The sequence below is a fragment of the Tenrec ecaudatus genome, chromosome 7 (assembly GCF_050624435.1).
Source record: "Tenrec ecaudatus isolate mTenEca1 chromosome 7, mTenEca1.hap1, whole genome shotgun sequence".
Classification (NCBI taxonomy): domain Eukaryota; kingdom Metazoa; phylum Chordata; class Mammalia; order Afrosoricida; family Tenrecidae; genus Tenrec; species Tenrec ecaudatus.
In genome coordinates, this window is record NC_134536.1 from 73,631,628 (window position 1) to 73,650,131 (window position 18,504).

The following is an 18,504-nucleotide window of genomic DNA, read 5'->3' on the forward strand; positions in this document are numbered from 1 at the left end:
CCGCCGACCCCCCGCCCTCCTCCATCCCCCACACACCTCCACCAGTTAGAGCCAGCACCGTCCTCTGGTCTTGGGATGCTTCTTGGATGTTATTATTATTGGGTCAATGCTCAACTCTGGGCAATTCGGTTTCATCCTGAGGCCGTTGACCGCCCAAGTAATCAAGGATGGTGTCACCCTCCTCTTGCTCCCTCACAGACCTAGTTCAATCAGAACGAGCGTGCTGCATTGCTCTGCTGCAATGTGGACATCGGCCCTAACTGTGGGTGTGAGGAGAAGAGCAAGTAGGACCTGCAGTTTGCATGTTTTTATAGAATGTACGATTAAAATTCACATGCAGTATTTCAGATCAGAAGAGCCATGGGACTCTGACAGCTGCCTGTACACACTTAGTAATCCCCACGGAGGCACACGTTGCTTCTTCAGCAAAACTCCCTTCTTGACTCCTGGGCACTGCATAGAGAGAGGTCGCCAACGAAGAACGCTTTCCCACCTTCCCAACGACGTGTAGACGTACTTGAAGAAGAGGCGTGGTTGCAGCCCCTGGAGGCTATGTCGGAACTAATTATAGGGCTTTTCAGGGAAAATCAGAATTGCTTTGAAGCTTTTGAATTATCGTCTGCTTCTTTTTCAGGTTCTATTTTCAAAGGTGAGAACCCTAAAAAGAAAGAATAGACCCCTAAAGCGATAAACAGCCACGGCCCCTTTCTTTCCCCGTGTGTTTTGTCCTTGTGGTACGAGGAGTCTAGCATTGACACGGTGTTTTCCCTACCCCGTGTCTGCTTCCTCTTCACCTGCTGTTCCAGAGTGGCTGTTACCAGTGTGTCAGCCACCACCGTGGTAGAAGTGACCCCCAGGACCTTTTGTGGACCCTTAAATGGGAAACCTGCTAAACTATCCTATGCCAGGGCTGCCCCATGATGTTCTTCTCAGAACCCTTTGAATTTGTATCTACCAGAATGATTGGCTTTAAGAACGTTCCTGCAATAGCGCACTTTGATCAAACAAAACCAGCCCAAACCTGGATATTGTGGCCAACAGAACACACGACTCTTAGACACGACTCGTCTAACGGTCCACTGGGGTGGATGAGTTTGCAGCAGGATGGGAAATGATTCCACCAAGTTCCTTTGGTGGCTGTCCTGCCCCCGCGCCCTCCCCCTACCTCCGTTGAGTTCTTGAGTGACTGAAGCAGCAGAGAGTTGACTTTGGACACGTGTATCCATTCCCTAATCCTTGTCAAAAAGTCACAACGTTTTGTTCTAAGAAATATTTTTGATGATGAAATATAAGATCATATACAAAATAGGCAGCACAAAATCGTGCAGCTTCACTAACAAGCACGAACCCCATCTTGGTGTAACCATCACTTAGGTCAAGGAAGAGAATGACCCCGGCACCCCAGTTGTTGCCTCCTCCTTTCCTCTTCCCCACAAACACTCATGTCCCAGCCATCAGACGTGCAAAAGCAGGCTTCTACCTGTCTTCAGTGGAGCGTGGGGAGGAGTCTGAGGGGAGTGTACTGGGAGAGGGCTGGTGGCGTTGTATCACATAGTGTCATTGTCTGGATATCTTACAGTGTCTCCCAGGTCTAGGCTTTGTCTTGAGCCTGCTGTCGTGTATCTGCCCCGCACCTTGCTTTTTGTCTTGCAAGTACTCAGTTCCGGTCGGGTGCATTAAAATCTGAATGCTTCGTTGAAAAGTGACTCTGAGGTGAAATGTACCTGACGCACAGTCGTAACCTGTTTCCACACAATTCCAGGACGCTAGCTTATTGCCAGTGGGTGGACAATCTCAATGAGACCCGGAAGATGCTCTCTCTTTGTGGTGGTGGTCCCTTCAGTAACCTGCTGAGGTGGGTCGTGTGCCACATAACCAGAGGAATTGTGAAGCGCGAGATGCACGGCCACGGCATTGGCCGCTTCTCCGAGGAAGAGATTTACAGGCTGATGGAGAAGGACATGCGGTCATTAGCGGGGCTTTTGGGTAATGTACCACGCCTTCCGTTCTTTCTGCATGATCAGCGAAGCACTGCTGCTTTTTACCGCTTGACGTGTTATTTGGAGTGATGTCTTTGCTTTCACTGCTGGGTCACAATCCCACTGTTTAACCAAATCCTCTCAATCCTCGGGAGCCTGTGTTTCTCTTCTTAATTCCTTGCATGTGACAGTTTCCCATGTGGCCAGACCCTGGGGAAGAGTGCGGAGCATGAGTGACGCTGGCGTGGCTGAACATGTGGTGAGCAAGGGGCCAGTTTGAGGCAGGCAGATGTCCTGTTCAGAAACAGAGTAGGGTCAGAAGGCTACTTACCTACACCTGTGCACTGCCCACATCAAGTAGTGTTTGAGAGAGGCGCTGGGGGCTGAGATGCATCTCACACATTCTCTCACCCTTCCATTTCCATTGGTGATCTTAGCCGTCATCTCACTGCCATGTCGTAGCACTGCCTGCTACTAGCTTTACCACACATTTAGCACTTCGGGTTTAATTTTGTTTGGGACACCCCTCTGAGAGCATCCCGATACTGGCGGGGATGGGTGACAGAAGCATGACATGCTCTTGCTGCTCTGTTTGGCTGGAGGTGGCCTAGGCTGACACGGTGACACTTGACTTGGATCATTTGAAAACAGGATTTGAATTTAGGAGCTACTACACATGAAATGATGGCCTCTTCTGGGGACACCTTATATCCAGGGTCCTCCATGTGACAGCCAATGGAGACTTAAGACCCAGCCCGTCAACTGGGCCAGTGTCATCTGGGGAAGGTGGCTTTTCACTGACTCTCGCTTGATGGCGGGCCCTTGCAGACTCACCCTCACCCCATTTTGGAGCACACTGGGTCTCGTTGCTTCTCGGAAGTCGAGTTTGAATTTGTTTTGTGGAAACCCCCCTGGTGCTGTAGGAACTGTGGGCCATGTGGGCTGGAACTAGGGATTTTGTGTGTGTGTGTGTGTGTGTGTGTGTGTGTGTGTGGTGATGGAGAGGGCAGGAGTCAGAAATAACCAAGTTCTTGCCAGGAAAACATCGTGGATGACATAGCCATTCATAGGGTTGGGAAGATCAGAGGGAGATCATGAATTCTAGATGTGGATGTACTGAGTGTGAGCTCCCTGGGAAGACTGAGTTTGAGAAACCTGTGGGGAGACAGAGGGTTGAGATTTAGGATGTGATAAAGCCAGTCCTTCAATTCATCGGAGAAAAGACAAATGAATGCAATAAATGATGTTGGGACATCTGCCTAACAATCTGGAAAAAGATAAATATAATCTTGACTAGATGTGAAGCCAATCTGAATAATTTCTAAATGGATTAAGCATTGAGACGTAAAAACAATGGAACATAAAGGTAACAGTAAACTTTTATATAATCTCGGACCTGGGAGAGTTTTTTTGAACGTGGTACCAAAGAGGGAAACTCTAGAAGAGCGATTGTGTAGGTTTAATTACGTGGCAAAGGAAAACAAAGCAAACCACCTGTATGTTAACCATCACCAGAAGTAAATATGAAATCAGGCCGCTGGGTGAATGTTTGTAACATGTGACAAATGTATTCATGTTATTCAATAAATGAAGAGCTTCTATAACTAGTCAATGAAAAAATTAATTTATCAAAGGGGAAAATTAAGCAAAAGACATTTAATTGACCACTCATAAAAATGATAAATGATGAAGAAATACATGAAAAATGTTCAATCTCTTTTGTCATCTGAGAAATTCAAGTAAAAACATGTGGCATGAGTCTGTCAAACAAACTGGCAAAATTTTTCTTCTTTTAAATCAAAGTCAGCAGGAATATGGAAGTGACACTAATATTTTCAGCTGGTAGGAGTATAAATTAATACATACTTTCTAAAGATGAGTTTCACAGTTTCAAAATTAAAACAGTTCAAGATTTGTATGTTTTCCTAAGAAAAATCAAGATTCCTAAGCTTATGATACTGGAACATTGACCTTGTACAGTGGTTAAAAGGGCGGTCCAGTGATGAAGTGCTTGCGTTTTGTTTGTTTGAAGTGTGAACTGGAAACAGGGTACTCTGGACACTTTCCGCTCTTTATTTTCTTTGTTCCTCCCCCATGCCCCAATAAAATTAGTATATCTTCAGGTGGTCAGTGTGGCTCTTTGGGAGTGATGCACATTTTACTCCTATGGATGGCCGATACCTACTTATGTCTCTGTGGTGGCACAGTGGGCCAAGCATTGGGCTACTAACCACAAGGTTGATCGTTCAAACCCATCAGCCACGCCATGAGAGAACGATGAGGCTTTCTGCTCCCATAAAGATTTACAGCCTCGGCAACCATGCAGGGTCTCTATGAATTGGGATTGCCATCAGTGAGTTGGGTTGGTTTTCTTTGGCTCCAGACACAACTAAAGACAGCATCATTATAGCAAAGATCCTCTGAGCAGGGTAGGTGTCAGGAGAGTGAGCCTGGCAAACATCACTGTGTAAGGCCACTTGGAAGAGTTAAAGGCTTTTATTCTGTTCTGTTTTTTAATGGTACATAATTAAGTAAGAACAGGGAGAAAGTTGAAACATAATTTATTTCCATGTAGGTAAATTGAATTGAAATCCAAACCAGGTGAGAAGATAGCAAGATAACTTTGTTTTACACGACTACTAGTCTAATTAGCAAACTATTTGGATCTTAATTTTGTGTCTTTGCACATTGAGCTACTAACTGCAAGGTTAGTTCAAAATCACCAGCCGGCTCTGAGAGAGAAAGACAAGGCTTGCTACATCCCTGAAGAGGTACAGTCTCAGATGGGAGTCAGCACTGACTTCATGGCAGTGAGTGTGATTTTTTCATGTCTGCCCCAGGTGCTATTCTAGGCTCTTGGGAAACAAAATGAGTAAGAATGGGCCCTACTCTCAAGAAGTATATAGTCTAGTATTGCGTAAGTTTCTAGGTCCAAGCAAATGATATCACAGGATGTAGAAAATTAAACTGGTGATCTTGGGGCTCCTTTTGTAAATCATTCAGAAGTGGAGAGAATAGGAAACATGGTGGACGTTGGAAATAGTAAATTGTCCTATTTCAAAAGAGCTAGAAGTAGTAGATTCAAATAGGGAAATGAAATGTCAGAATGAATGATTGAGTATGTGCTTGGACTTCATGAAGGGCTATCAGTGGTACAAAAATCCTACCAGAAGTAACTACTGTATCTTTGAACTTGCTGGACTTACTAGTTGAACAGATCATCTCTTGGTTCCATGAAGCCCTAGGATCCCATTCATATAGTGGTGCCCACCATGTCCGATTTTCAGAGGGGCCCCAAGGTTACTCCAAGGTCCTTTGAGTGCAGGGTAAGGAGGAAGAGGAGGAGCCTTTTCCTTCTTCTACTTCACCTAGAGGTGCTTCCTGTTTTAAAATCTGTTTCTATGTTGGTATGCAGTTGGGTCCCGTGTGACAGATGATTTCCTTTCTTAGAGAAAAACAGCCGGAAATCTCAGGATTGGACTGTGGTGGATCTGTGGCTGCTTGAGTAACAGCTCCCTCACAGTGTCGGTTACTGGTTCAATGGATCAATAGCAAACCAAGAGGGACTTATAGGGACTCTGTTTTTGACCTTGCCCATTGGGTGCTTTTCTCAGGGACCCGTAGACACCTTCAAAGGCCTGCTTTATGGGTTTTGAATGACTTCACGCAGGAGGATGGCTAAGAATTTGAAAAGGAGAATCAGGAATCAGAGGTTTCATCCGTACAAGAGGGACTCCAAGAGGAACAAATGTCAAATTCTTAATTTAGGCCCCAAATCTAATGCCACAAGTACCAGGTGAAAAGAGATATGTGGAAAAGGCGTAAGGGTTTTAGGTCATTTCAGTGCAGTGTATGCCCCCAGTGTGATGGGCTGCCAAAGAACCGAATAAAAACCCACCTTTATCAGCAAGCTAGTGTGGCAGGCAGGGTAGGGAAAGGGAAGTAAGGGCTAGACTTGGTCTAGGGCTGCTTTGAGTTGACAGCGGTGGTGGCTGAAGGTTGGAGACAGCAGAAGGAAGAGAAAAGCCTACCTGAAGTGTTTCAGGGCAGCCCTGGCGGCACAGCGCTTCAGCTCCCCACTGCTCGCTGGAGGTCAGCAGATGGAGCCCATTTGCCACTCTGAAGGAGAAAAGATGCGGCTCTGCCCTTGTAAAGACCCTGTTGTAGTTGTTAGATACCATGCAGTTGGTGTGTGAGGATCCTGTTGGGTTGTTAGATACCATGCAGTTGGTGTGTGAGGATCCTGTTGGGTTGTTAGATACCATGCAGTTGGTGTGTGAGGATCCTGTTGGGTTGTTAGATACCATGCAGTTGGTGTGTGAGGATCCTGTTGGGTTGCTAGATACCATGCAGTTGGTGTGTGAGGATCCTGTTGGGTTGTTAGATACCATGCAGTTGGTGTGTGAGGATCCTGTTGGGTTGTTAGATACCATGCAGTTGGTGTGTGAGGATCCTGTTGGGTTGTTAGATACCATGGAGTTGGTGTGTGAGGATCCTGTTGTTAGATACTCTGGAGTTGGTGTGTGAGGATCCTGTTGGGTTGTTAGATACTCTGAAGTTGGTGTGTGAGGATTCTGTTGGCTTGCTAGGTACCATGCAGTTGGTGTGTGAGGATCCTGTTGGCTTGCTAGGTACCATGAGTTGGTGTAGTGTTGCTGTGAGTTGACAGTGGTGGTGATAATGGTTCATGTGGCCATGAGTCCTTTGTACCAACCGATTGCTTCTTTGGTACTTCAATTTTCTTCATTCTCTGATGCTCTGGGTGGGAAGAGATAAATAATTGCTTCTTAACTGGCCACTTAACTAGCTTCTAAGACCCCAGACACTACTCGCCAGATTAGGATATAGAACATTATATTACTGAACTGTGTTTTGCCAGTTGACCTAGTTTTCTCCTTGAGATTACAGTTCTTAACCTTCAAGCCCAGTAAATCAGTCCCAATATGTAAGTAATTTGTATAACTGTTCCACTATGTGCTTTTAAAATATGTGCAACATTTATGAATTTGTAGAAATTTCCACAGTCATACCTATAAATGACTGGTGTGCATCCAAAAGACTATTTATCATATATATATATATATTTGTCTGTTTCCATCTCTTTGCTATTGTAATAACACTGTGATGGACGAGCTGTATTGTACTGGTCTGGGTGCTTCATGCGCCCCTCTTTCCTGTCCTAACTTATCCCCAACTTTGCCTGGTGGACGTTTTCCTTTTCAAGGAATTTGCTGATGAATTTATTTCTTTATCTTATTTTCCCTCTAACCCTGGCATCTAGCAGAGAGTCGGGTAAATAAACTGGCACTCAGTAGTCCTTTGTTGAATGAATATGAACCTCTAAACGGAATTTGGAGCAGTTCACAATGTTTGAATACATCGGACAGGGCAATGTGACATAGTCAGCATGAATACAAAAATGTAAGAAACCAATTATGTTCATTATGGTCATAGAATGAATTTATTTATTCTTGGAATTAAGTACAGTTATACTTAGAACTTTTCAGCAGTGAAGGTCAAGGGGAAATGTATCAGGATAGATTTGTGTTCTTCAGATGGGACATATAGCCTCTGGTCTCAGCCTGCTCTACCCTGCAGTCCGATGCTGCAGCCTCTGGTGCCCAGGTCTCAGTCTCTGCCACTTCCAACAAATCACTTAACATGCTCCCGTATCAGTGGTCCCGGGATTACCCTGTGTTTTCCTCCTCTGAGATGGCTCTTATACACAGATGAGTGGTTTTGATAGGGTGTGGTTTTGTCTTTCAGCAGACTACCCTAAAGAAAACAGGGTGATGACTTACGTCACACTCTCTAGTAAAATGGAAACTTAAGGTACATCCACCTTAACTCTAACCCAGTGGTTCTCAACCTTCCTACGGCCACGACCCTTTCAGACAGTTCCTCATATTGTGGTGACCTCAACCAGGAAATTATTTTTGTTGCTACTTCATAACTGTAATTTTGCTCTTCTTATGAATCGAGCAACCCCTGTGAAGGGTCGTTCAACCCCCAAAGGGGTCGCGACCCACACGTTGAGAACAGCTGCTCTAACCACAAGCAGCGGCTACAGGGATTATGGCTAGAAAGGTCATATTAATTGAGTGTATCTCAATTAGTGAATAAGATAAGGCATTGCATTTTTTTACTATGAAAAATTTCAAACGCATGACTAGTACAATGAACCTATCTTGTCACCTAGATTTGAAGCTGTTAGTATTTTTCCATATTTGCTACATTTGTTTGCCTTTAAAAAAAACTTCTTCATGAAAGTGTTTCAAAGTAAATACAAATATCATACCGTTGACCTCCAAATTCTTCGGAATGAAGCTCTGAGAAACGGGCATCTATTCCTCCTACAGCCAAAACAACAGCCCAACTCCACAAAACCAAAAATCCAAACAAGCAGTTGCCATCGAGTTGATTCCCACTCTTGGCAACCGTTTGGGTGTTGGAGTGGGCTTGTGCTCCCTGGGCCTTCCATTGCCTGCACCGGGGGGAGCAGAGCCCTAGGCCTTTTCCCAGAGGTCCCTGTGAATGGACTCCAACATGAATCATGACCGCTGGGTGAGCAGCTGAACTTGCTAACCCTGTGCATCAGGAAGGGATTTCTCTCCAGTGGCTGGCAGCCTCTGAGAGGGGCCTCATCCCTGTCTCCTGGGGCTCATCTGCTTGTGTCATCCCTTGGCCTCGAGCCTTGTTTAGATTGACTGACTTGCTTCTAACAAACACCAAAGGATTTCAAATAGTTTGTGGGAAAACACCACTGTTTTAGAATTTAATTTCCAACCGTTTGTGGGACAGTTCCACCGTTCCATGACATTTTACAGCTCCTTGGAGGAATTCTAGCAGAAGGGATATGGTGTTCCTCTGAGGGTAGGATCTATAAAGACTATCGTTTTCTGTTGTGGGAATCCTGGCACTTTTGCCATCTTCTTTCTCTGTGGTTCTGTAGGGGGTGAGGGAGGGGGGGGGGCGCTGTCTGCCTGTTGTGATCTGCTCTGTGGAGAGACCCCTCCGACAGATAATCCTCAGCTGCGTCTCTCTAACAACCAGAGGGGCCCTGAGCCTGCCGACAGCCACTGGAGTGAGTTTGAAAGCAGCTCCTCTTCCAGCTGAGCACCGAGACGCTTGTAGCCCTGGCTGGCATATTTTTTTAAATCTTCATTATTATTATTTGGTAGACTATTTTTGAGAAACATTTTAGGTTTACAGAAAAACGTGCAGAAAGTACCAAGTTTCTGTTCACCTCCTCCTTCCCCTGCATCTTGTTTCTGCTGTTAGAGTCTTGCATCTTGTGGTCTTTGTCCCACGGACAAACCCATGTGGATGTCTTATTAACCAAGGGCCATTTTCACATTGGGGTTCCCTCCTTGTATTGTAGAATTCTGTGGGCTTCGACAGCTGTCATGCGCCCACATTATAGCGTTGTACAGAACTGATTCCCTGCCCTGAAAAGGCATTGTGTTCCACCTGTTCATCCCTTCCCACTCCACCTGAGCTGCTATCAGCCTGATCACTTTCATCCTGGCCATTTCCAGAAGGTCAGATCATTGCAATCAGCCCCCACTTCACCCACCCAAACCAGGAAACGGGAAGCCCCTCCTACTGAGTTGCCTCCAGCTTACAGAGACCCCCAGGCTAGTGTAGAATGGCTCCTTTGGATTGCGGAGGCTATAAATCTTTACGGGTGCAGAAAGCCTCGTCCCTCTCCCGAGGAGCAAACCGTTGACCTTGCGGTTAGCAGTACAACCCATAACCTGGAGGAATCGTACAGTATGTCGTGTCTCCAAACTGGTGAGTTTGCTTACCAATATGTACTTGCAATTCCTCCGTGTCTTTTTGTGGCTTGAGAGCACGTCTATCACTATGTGATTCTTTTCACTCCTGTAATGAATGTCGTCGATGGAAGTGCCCCAGTCTGTTTAGTCCATTTGCTACTTACGCATAAGGCTGCTATAAACATTTGTGTGCGGGTTTTCCGTGGATATACGTTTTCATCTCACTGACTCCCTTGGATGGCTGACAGCTCATGAGAGACTGAGCCAGACGCACTCATAAACCCACCTGGATTATTTTTTAAGGAAATTGAAGTGTGTTAAAATATAACATTTTTAGAAAGCATTTTATATTTATCTAAACACATCACAGGAACACGTGGAAAGTCCCCACATGCAATATGTCTTTTAAACAAATTCAGAAGCATCTTTTTCTTATGACTATTTGCTTATTTTAAGACTGCCGGGCTTGTTCTCACCTGTATTCTGGTCCCAGAGAGACTGAGAAAAAACATTTGTTTTCTTTTTACATTTGTTGTTTTAAGATGCTAAGTTTTAGGGTAATTTTTTTAAGCATCTAGCAATAAGAATGCACCTTGTCACCTACTGTTGAGTTGATTCTGACAAATGACCACCCCTGGTGGGAAAACCCTTTGGAGGCAGGCTGCCCAGGCCTGCCTTCAGAAGCACCTTTGGGTGGTTTTGAACCACCAACCTTCTGGCTAGAAGTTGAGTGCTTAACAGCTGTGCCATGGACTCAACCCCGATTCACAAGCCATCCGTGCTTCCGTCCGCCGCCGCCGAGCTGCGAAGGGCAAGGCCAGACTGGGCAGAGGGGCTCCATGCCCTGCCTGAGATGGGTGGGCAGGATCTGATCTCAGTGGCCTCAGGTGATTTAGATAAAAAGTTTTTACATCTCTGAGAAGTAGGATTTTATCTTGCAGCCTCTCTAGAGACTGTTATTATTACCATTCTGATTCTAATAGGACGATCTCATCTTGGCTTTGAAGAAACTTGGCATCTGTTCCAAGTTGGTAGTGCTTGGCACGGGCGGCTCCTGTCAGGATCCGGTAAGCCCTGCGGAAGTGATGTGCCTGGAGGAAAGGCTCGCCCGGCCACTCGTCACCATCTAGTGGTCAGGAGAAAGGGCCATCTCTAGGGAAATCCTGGAACAGGAGGTGAAGACTCAGTGCGGCTCTTGCCAAGAAGATTCCCATGGAATTCTGATGTGATGTTCAGCACGCTGATAATTCTATCCCCGGAAAAGGCGCAGGAGTTCCATTTGTAAAGGTGAACTCATTCCCTGCCGTCGAGTCGCTTGTGACTCATAGACACCCTATGGGACAGGGTAGAACTCTGTACGGGGGTGGTTTTATACCAAGACACTCTCTCTGTTGACTTGGGTAGAGTAAAGCCCGCTGCTTGGGGCAGGCCCTAACCAGCTCTGATGGCAAAAACTCTTTCCCGGTGCTGGTGAGAGCTCAGTTGTGTCACAGATTCCCACTAAGGCGCACATCGCATGAAGAAGGAGGGCCCTGCAGGCGGAGGGGGGTCGGCTGCCGAGGGGCTCCTGGAGGACCGCCTGGCCACGTGGAGAACTTCCTCCATCTGCTCAGCTGAGTATTGTTTCTGATGAAAGGATTTGAAGTTACATTTCAACTGGAATTGATGTTCTGCCTGATGAATTGTTTCAATAACGAATCCAGAATTGGGGGGCCATCATTATATAAAGAGCTAGAATAGCTGGTTCCTTTGGTTGCCCAATCATAGATGTGGAGGGGGCACCCCTGCCTCCCTAAAAAAAAAAAACCTCAAACAGAAAACAAACTACCATCAAGTCAATTCTTACAGGTCAGGGTCGAACTGCCCCTGTGGGTTTCCTAGCCTATGTAAGACAGTCAAAAGCCCCATGTTTCTCGTGAAGTGGGTGGTAGTTTCGAACTGCTGATCTTCGCAGTGTGCAGTGCAGTGAGTACCCACTGGCAAGCCAGCGAGAAACTTCGGAGAATGGAGTTTTAGTTGAGTGATCAGAAGGTACATATGGGAAAGCTGAATTGGAGAGACCCAAGTAACTTCAGACCTGTCAAGTCTTGCTAACTGAGTGGAGTGTGTAATAAAACTCAAAAACAACAGTTTTGCAGCGACTTTAAGAGAGAGGGGATGAATGCATCACCAACAGCGACTTCATGGCAGACACCTGGAGCGGCTGCTGAGTGGTGTTACAATGAACAGTGAGTCTGAACAAGCAAGTGTCTCCTCCAGGAAACGCCTCTCTAATCTAGATTTCCTTGTGTGAAGTTTTCCCACCACTTCTCGACTCCTGGCCTCCAGGTTTCCTAAAACAACAACATGATGTGATGGGTGTTACTAGATTGTACACCTGGAAAGTGTTGAATGGACAGGCTGTTCTTTGTGTACTTTACAGGAAGAGGAAGAAAGGACCCCGCTGCTGCACCCACAGTTGCTTTGAGGGTGCAGAGTTCAGAGTGGGCCCAGCCACTTTACGAAGAGGGCTGAGACACTGGAGAGCAAGTGCCAGCCTGCCCGCCTCGTCAGGGATCGCTCCAGTCCTAGCTGTAGGCACAGCGCCCACCGCTTGCAGGAGCTGGGACAGCAGCAAAGAGAAGGTTCGGGGCACAGGCTCCTCATACCTGTGCAGGGAGCGCTGGCGGTCTGCTTCAGCGAAAGTGACGCCCAAGAAAAGCGTGGGGCACTTCACTCTTTCACCTGAGGTCCCTTAGAGTCGATAGGGACTGGACAGCACCCAACAACCACAGGGTTTGAAAATCAGTGACCTGTAAGGATTCTGAGAAGCCGACTGCCACCTCTTCTTCCCGCTGAGCGACTGGTGGGCTCAAGCCACCGACTTTTCGGCCAGCAGGGCGGCGCTGTCACCACTGCCCCACAGGGTGCTGATCTCCTGAGGAGCTCTGCTCTGAGTTTGTCGTCTGTGCCTTTGCGGGCCAGCCGAGGAGTGGGCAGTTTAGCATGAGGGGCCCAGTGGACGCTCCAGGGAGTGGAGGAGGTGGACGTTCTTCCAGGCATAGAGGACTGCCGTCGAGGTAGCCCTTCCCCACCGCCCCCAAGGAGAGGCTTGGCTGGGGCATCTGGTAGACAGTCAGGGTCAGGAGCACGTCCTCGGTTGCTCTGTATGAGCGCCTCCCCTCTGGTGCCTGCTTTTCAGACCACAGGCGTCTGCCTGCCTTCTCATAGGACCGGGCTTCCCCTGCTTGCTGCAGTTATGCAGCTTGCATGCTAACAGCGCGGCTTGAGTCACCGCGCGTGACTTCTGGGCAGTCTTTGCTAACTCTGTTGGTGTAGCTCTTCCTGGAAAGGCCCCCCAAACTGTGTGGCTCTACCCTTCATATTCGTCCTCCCCTCGTACCTCGCATCACCATCTCATCAGCACTGATGGGTGGCTGTGGGTAGGTCACTCTGTCTCCACGCCGTCGAATCCATTCAGACTTCGCGACCCTATGGACACGGTAGAATTAGAATGTTCCCGTGGGTTTGCCAGCCTGTTGCTCTCGCTGGACGTGGAGAGGCCGGCTCTTCCCCTCCCTGCCCCCACCAGCGGCGGGTGGGTGCACACTGGACAGCAGCCCGAGGCGTCTCCTCTGTGGCCCCAGGGCTCTCTGTGTGGGCAGGGAGGCCCTGCCCAACTGCACGATGGCCCCTGGGCCAGGAACTTTCTCCTGTGTTGCATCCTGGTGTCTGTCTCCTAGTCACCGGAGGCCGGTGAGCTGGAGGTCAGGGCGAACAGTGGGTTAAAGCAGCCATGGGAGGTCCTAGTACTGTTTCTGAAAAAGTCAAACCGGTGAGCTCCAGCTCGGGGGACAAAGAGCGGCTATTTGCCGGACCTCTCGGACATTTTGTTGTGCGTGACTCCGAACTCCCCACTCGGCGTTTGAGCTTCCTCAGGTAGCCCCGTGGCTCTTACATCTACACCAAGGCAGCCCTCACGGAGAGCAGCCACCTGCGCCTCCTGGGAGAGGGGTGATCAGAGTCTGGAGACTCAGAGGACCGGCTGTCGTTCCCCATTCCTCAGGAGAGCTGTGTTAGCTCACTGACCCTGCTCCCTAAGGCTACTGGTAGACCGACCACAGAGGTCTGTGAAGTCACCCTGTTAGACAGGGCTGCCCAGAGAAACAAATCCAGGGCCACTCATGTAGGTGCCAGAGAGAGCTTTGTATCAAAAAGCCAGTAGATAGCGAGAAAGCGCCCCAGCCCAGTCCAGATGGAGTCCATAAATCCGATATTAGCCCATATGTCCATAAATGCCTTTTCAGACTCATGTTGCCAGCGGCAATGATGCCGAATGCAGGAAGGTCACAGGCCGTGGGGTGCAAACTCTTGTGGATCCCATGGCAGTGGAAGCCACCCAGGGCTGCCTCTGCAGGTCCCCACCGCCTGGCTCGCTCAGGTCGCAGCGTCGCTCCACATGGCTTGTCCCCAGGAAGATGAAAGCAGAGAGAGTCCTGGCTATATCAAGAGAGGAGGTTCCCAGAATCCTCACGAGAAGGCCACCCCCACAAAGAGACACCATCAGGCGGACTGACCTCCACCCCATCCACTCTTCATGTCCTCAGGTTGACATGAGATGATCTAGCTGCCACACACCGCGTGCACCTAGAAATCCCACGGCCTCCGCCACGGCCTTCACAGTCTGGAGGGCTCAGCACCCTGGAGGAGGCATCAGGGTGTTCGTTGGCAGCTGGCTCTGGTGGTGCATTCCTCAAAGGCCTGATGTATCCTGGACCCCTCCCAGTTAGGATGCATGTTTTCAACCTTCATTTGTTCTCACCGAAGGTTCACGCTCTTACCCTGGAGCCTAGTGAGGGACTTGCAGATCCGGACCGAACCCTCAGCTGCTTCTGTCCAGCCCACAGCATAGGTGGTGGTGGGGGGGGGGGTTACTTGCTAGAAACAAAGCTCAAGGAACATCATTATCCAAGCCTGCTCCTTCAGGGCCCTCAATGTTTGCTTGTGGTTTTGTTTCACCCTGTGCTCATGAGCTTCAGAACCTCCTAGTGACACCCGGGAGTACTGACTGTCGACCGAGTCCGTTAGCGTGACCTCTTTGACACCATGGAGAGTCACATCTGCATGCGATATCCATCATAACAGTGCTTCCTGCCAAATTCCCAAAGGCCAGCGCTCGAGCCATTTGAGCAGCAAGATCAGTCGTGCAAATGTTGGATTATAACCCATAGAATAAAGTAAATGATCATGAGTGCATACTTCCATAAATAATTGAAAAAGTTCGTAGATGGGGATGGAAGGACAGTAGGATTCCAATCAACCAATGTGGAAGGAACCAGGGAAATAGAAAATCACCGTTCGGCAGATACCACAGTACTAATTGCGGGAGCCACATCCACCGATAGACATTAAAACCAGTAGGCCAGGATTTGAGCAGACACAAGATATTTGTTCAGTCAGGGGATCTCTCTCCAGATGACTGCAAGGAAAACCAGTAATTTTATAGTGAAGAAAGCTGGCAGACATTGGCTTTACTGATTTAATGTAAGATGACATACCCTTCAAAAAGTTCATGGGAAAACGGAATGCAAAGATAATGGAACTTTTTGAAACCTCGTAGCCCCATGAGCAGCCCCTAAGACAACATCCTGAGAAGGGCACATGGTTACTTCGGTGCTGTTCTTGTCCCCTACTGCGTAACATCAGGAATCGTAAGAAAATCTTTGACAAACCCCAGGAGAGACACAGAAGGAGAGATGGCCACAAGTGGAAGGGCACAAAGGAGACATGACAGCTAAACACAATGTGCGATACTGCATCGGCTCCCGAGGCAGACAAAGGACATTAGCTGCAAACACTCCTGAAAGTTGAATACAGTTCTGTCAAGGCTGGTTTCCTAGTTTGGGTGAATGTTCCGTGCTTGTGTGTGGCAGGGAAACTGGTTGAAGGCTGTACAGGAACACTGCTATTTTGGTTAACCTGCTTGGGTGTGTTCCTAGTGACTGATTTGCTTTGCCGCTGTATGGGTTGATTATCAGAGAATTATTTTACGTTATTTCTAAGGTTTTCTTTCTTTCTTTTTTACGAAAGAGGAGTGCATGCACTTTGACCCTGTGAAGTTTCAGGATGCACAATTCACTAGGTGTGATCACCCAGGGAAGTGTGGGTCAGCCCACTGACCTCTGTTCTGTTTCTGCCGCAGGTGATAAGAAGTACATCATGGGACCTAAGCTCTCTACTCTTGATGCCACTGTCTTTGGGCATTTGGCCCAGGCAATGTGGACCTTACCAGGGACGAGACCTGAGAGGCTGATCAAAGGTAAGTGCTACAAGCCTTTTCAGGTTTGAGTGGTGAGATGTAGTCAATTGATAAGGCCATCCAGGCTATAATCCCTTCTACCCTAACTGACTGTGATCCCATGTTGGAGGGAGCTCTCTGCTATGCTAATGGACAAAATTAATGTTGGATTAAGTCTCCATTTTAGAGAGTGTTTGTTTCCTTGGGGTATGGTTTGCTGAGAGACAAAACAAAACAGAGAAACCCCGCATCTCCATCAGAGCTAATGCTCAGTGCAAGAGCCACCTCAGCATGAAGAACAGAGAGAGAAATCCCAGGATCATCAGAGAAGCCGTCAATAGAGATCTCTGCCTGAAGTGAAGAAGACCAAGACCGGAGGTACTAGAGGCCGTGGCACCAGACACCACGGACAGAGCTGAGGAGCAGTACAGACACTGTGAGCCTGTGAGGCAGAGCAGCAGGCGGGCTTCCTGAACCATGGAGATAGAAGTCAAGGGGCCATGTGGCTGAGAGGTGAAAGAACAGGAGTCTTGGCTGAGGAAAGGAACTGTTATGCACCAATGACTATGTCCTTAAGCTTACTGATCCTGCCTGGTGGCAACCTGCTAACTTCCCCCCTTAAACCCCCATCATTGTGTGTTTTCTCTGTAAATTCTGCATGGTCATTGCAGTTAATTATAGTACCCGGCTTGAAAGTAGAGAGTGTTGCATATGACAGAACAGGAAGTCATTGGGGTGCGAGGGGTGGCACAATGGGGACTTCTGTGCCAGGGCCTCAAGTCTGGTTGTGCTTTATTGAGTTCACAGGCTACAACATCTCAGGCCAAGGTTGGGTTGGTCTCTGTACTCAGGACACATAGGGCTGTAGGAGACACCTGCCACCTTACCTAGACTATGTTTTCAGCAACTCGGACACAAGTCCTGGCATGTTTTGTACCAGGACTTTTTTCAATTCCTGAGAGAGTGGAACATAATACAGTACAACTGGACACTGCAGCAGTCCTCGACATGATCGGATTTGATATGAAATGTCGAGAAAATTTTGCATTGAAACTCGAACAGAGCATTGGACTCCAACCCGACACACGTGGTTTTTGTAAACAAAAGCAGTTTGTATTTCGGTCACTTGGCATTAGTTGGCGTTGTTAGTACACATTCGTTTAAACCTGTGTTCCAAGCGTTTTGCTACAATTTTCTTAGTTTTTGTGGCTTTTTGTACTGTTTTTAGATAAAAAGCATGGGTGCTAAGGGAGTTTTTTTTTAAAGAATCATCATAACAAGGAACTGGTTAACCGTGTTATCAATATTGTGTACGATAATTTAGTAAACCCTTTTAGAAAACAGTTAAGGAAATGCCAATGGCAGACCACATTAGATAGACTTTTATTTTTTTTAGAGAGAGCCAGCCAGGTCCTAGTGGAAGAAGGCAAAGAAGGGAAAACTCCTGAGAAGCAGCTATCAGTTGAATTTATGGAAGGGGATCCCCTTCCAAACAACGACACTCTCTCCTTGCCTCTCTCCACATCGTGTCCACAGATCCAGATCCACATCAATCCCAAGGCATTGGCCATACTGTAGCTGTTAAAAACTTTTAAAATGTTGTGTTTCTTATTTAAGTTATATTATTTTACTCTGAACTTATTTACTTTGAAATTTCTGTGTAATGTTTTGTATAAAAAGGCAAGGTTGGTGCAAAACCTTGGTGGTTGAGAATGGACTGATTCATTTTCAGTTATTTCTCATAGGAAAGCTGATTCGGAGCAGGATTAAATTGCATCTCGACGCTCCCTCTAGAATGGATTAGCATGGAGGTCCGGGGTTCTCCTGTAATTGTTGCTGAAGCAGAGCTTGGTTTCCACTTAGTGGCCCTGTTTTGTTTGTTTTCTTAATTTCTGGGGGTTTTTGGCAACTGACCACGTCCTAGTATATTCAAAGGTGCAGGGCTGGTGAACTGCCCGTCTGTGATCTTCTTTGTGAGTTTGAAAGATCTTAGATCTTTCCCATGAAGGTATGTGAGCTTGTGATTCTGTGCCGTTGAATTCAAGACATTTCTGCTGTCTTCTAGTGAAATGCTGTTGGATGCACAGTGAGAAGAGTAAAGTTTAAGGTTGTGAGAAAGTGAATTAAGTCTCAACAAATGATTTGTGAAGTATGATTACTGTTCAGTATTATTATTACATGTGCCTCTTGAGCAAAGAAGCACCATCTCTGTTTCATTACTGTGTGACTTAGGCCTTATGCTTTATGAGACTTAGAATTGTACATTGGTGAGGAAAAGACAGTGAGGGATGAATGGAGCCAGAAACGGAAATGAACATAGATGTGTGTATGTGGTGGGGAAGTGGGATAGTAGCCAAGAGTAAACTTCATGTTGGACAAGGGTTGAGGGGAAAGTTATGTGGTGTCAAAGGACTTGATCTTGTGTGTGTGTGCTATGTAGTAGGAGGTTCATGGCAGTAGGGCCATTGAG

General features: G+C 47.3%; 1 protein-coding gene across 1 annotated transcript in view; it reads left to right on the forward strand.

Moving 5' to 3' along the window:
* The window catches only part of FAXC (failed axon connections homolog, metaxin like GST domain containing), a 62,666-nt gene that overhangs the window by 23,129 nt on the left and 21,033 nt on the right, over positions 1–18,504 (forward strand). Inside the window, exons 4-5 of the mRNA XM_075554747.1 lie at positions 1,763–1,986; positions 15,939–16,055. Of these exons, the coding sequence (XP_075410862.1) occupies positions 1,763–1,986; positions 15,939–16,055 (341 nt within the window). The remainder of the gene's footprint in view (positions 1–1,762; positions 1,987–15,938; positions 16,056–18,504) is intronic.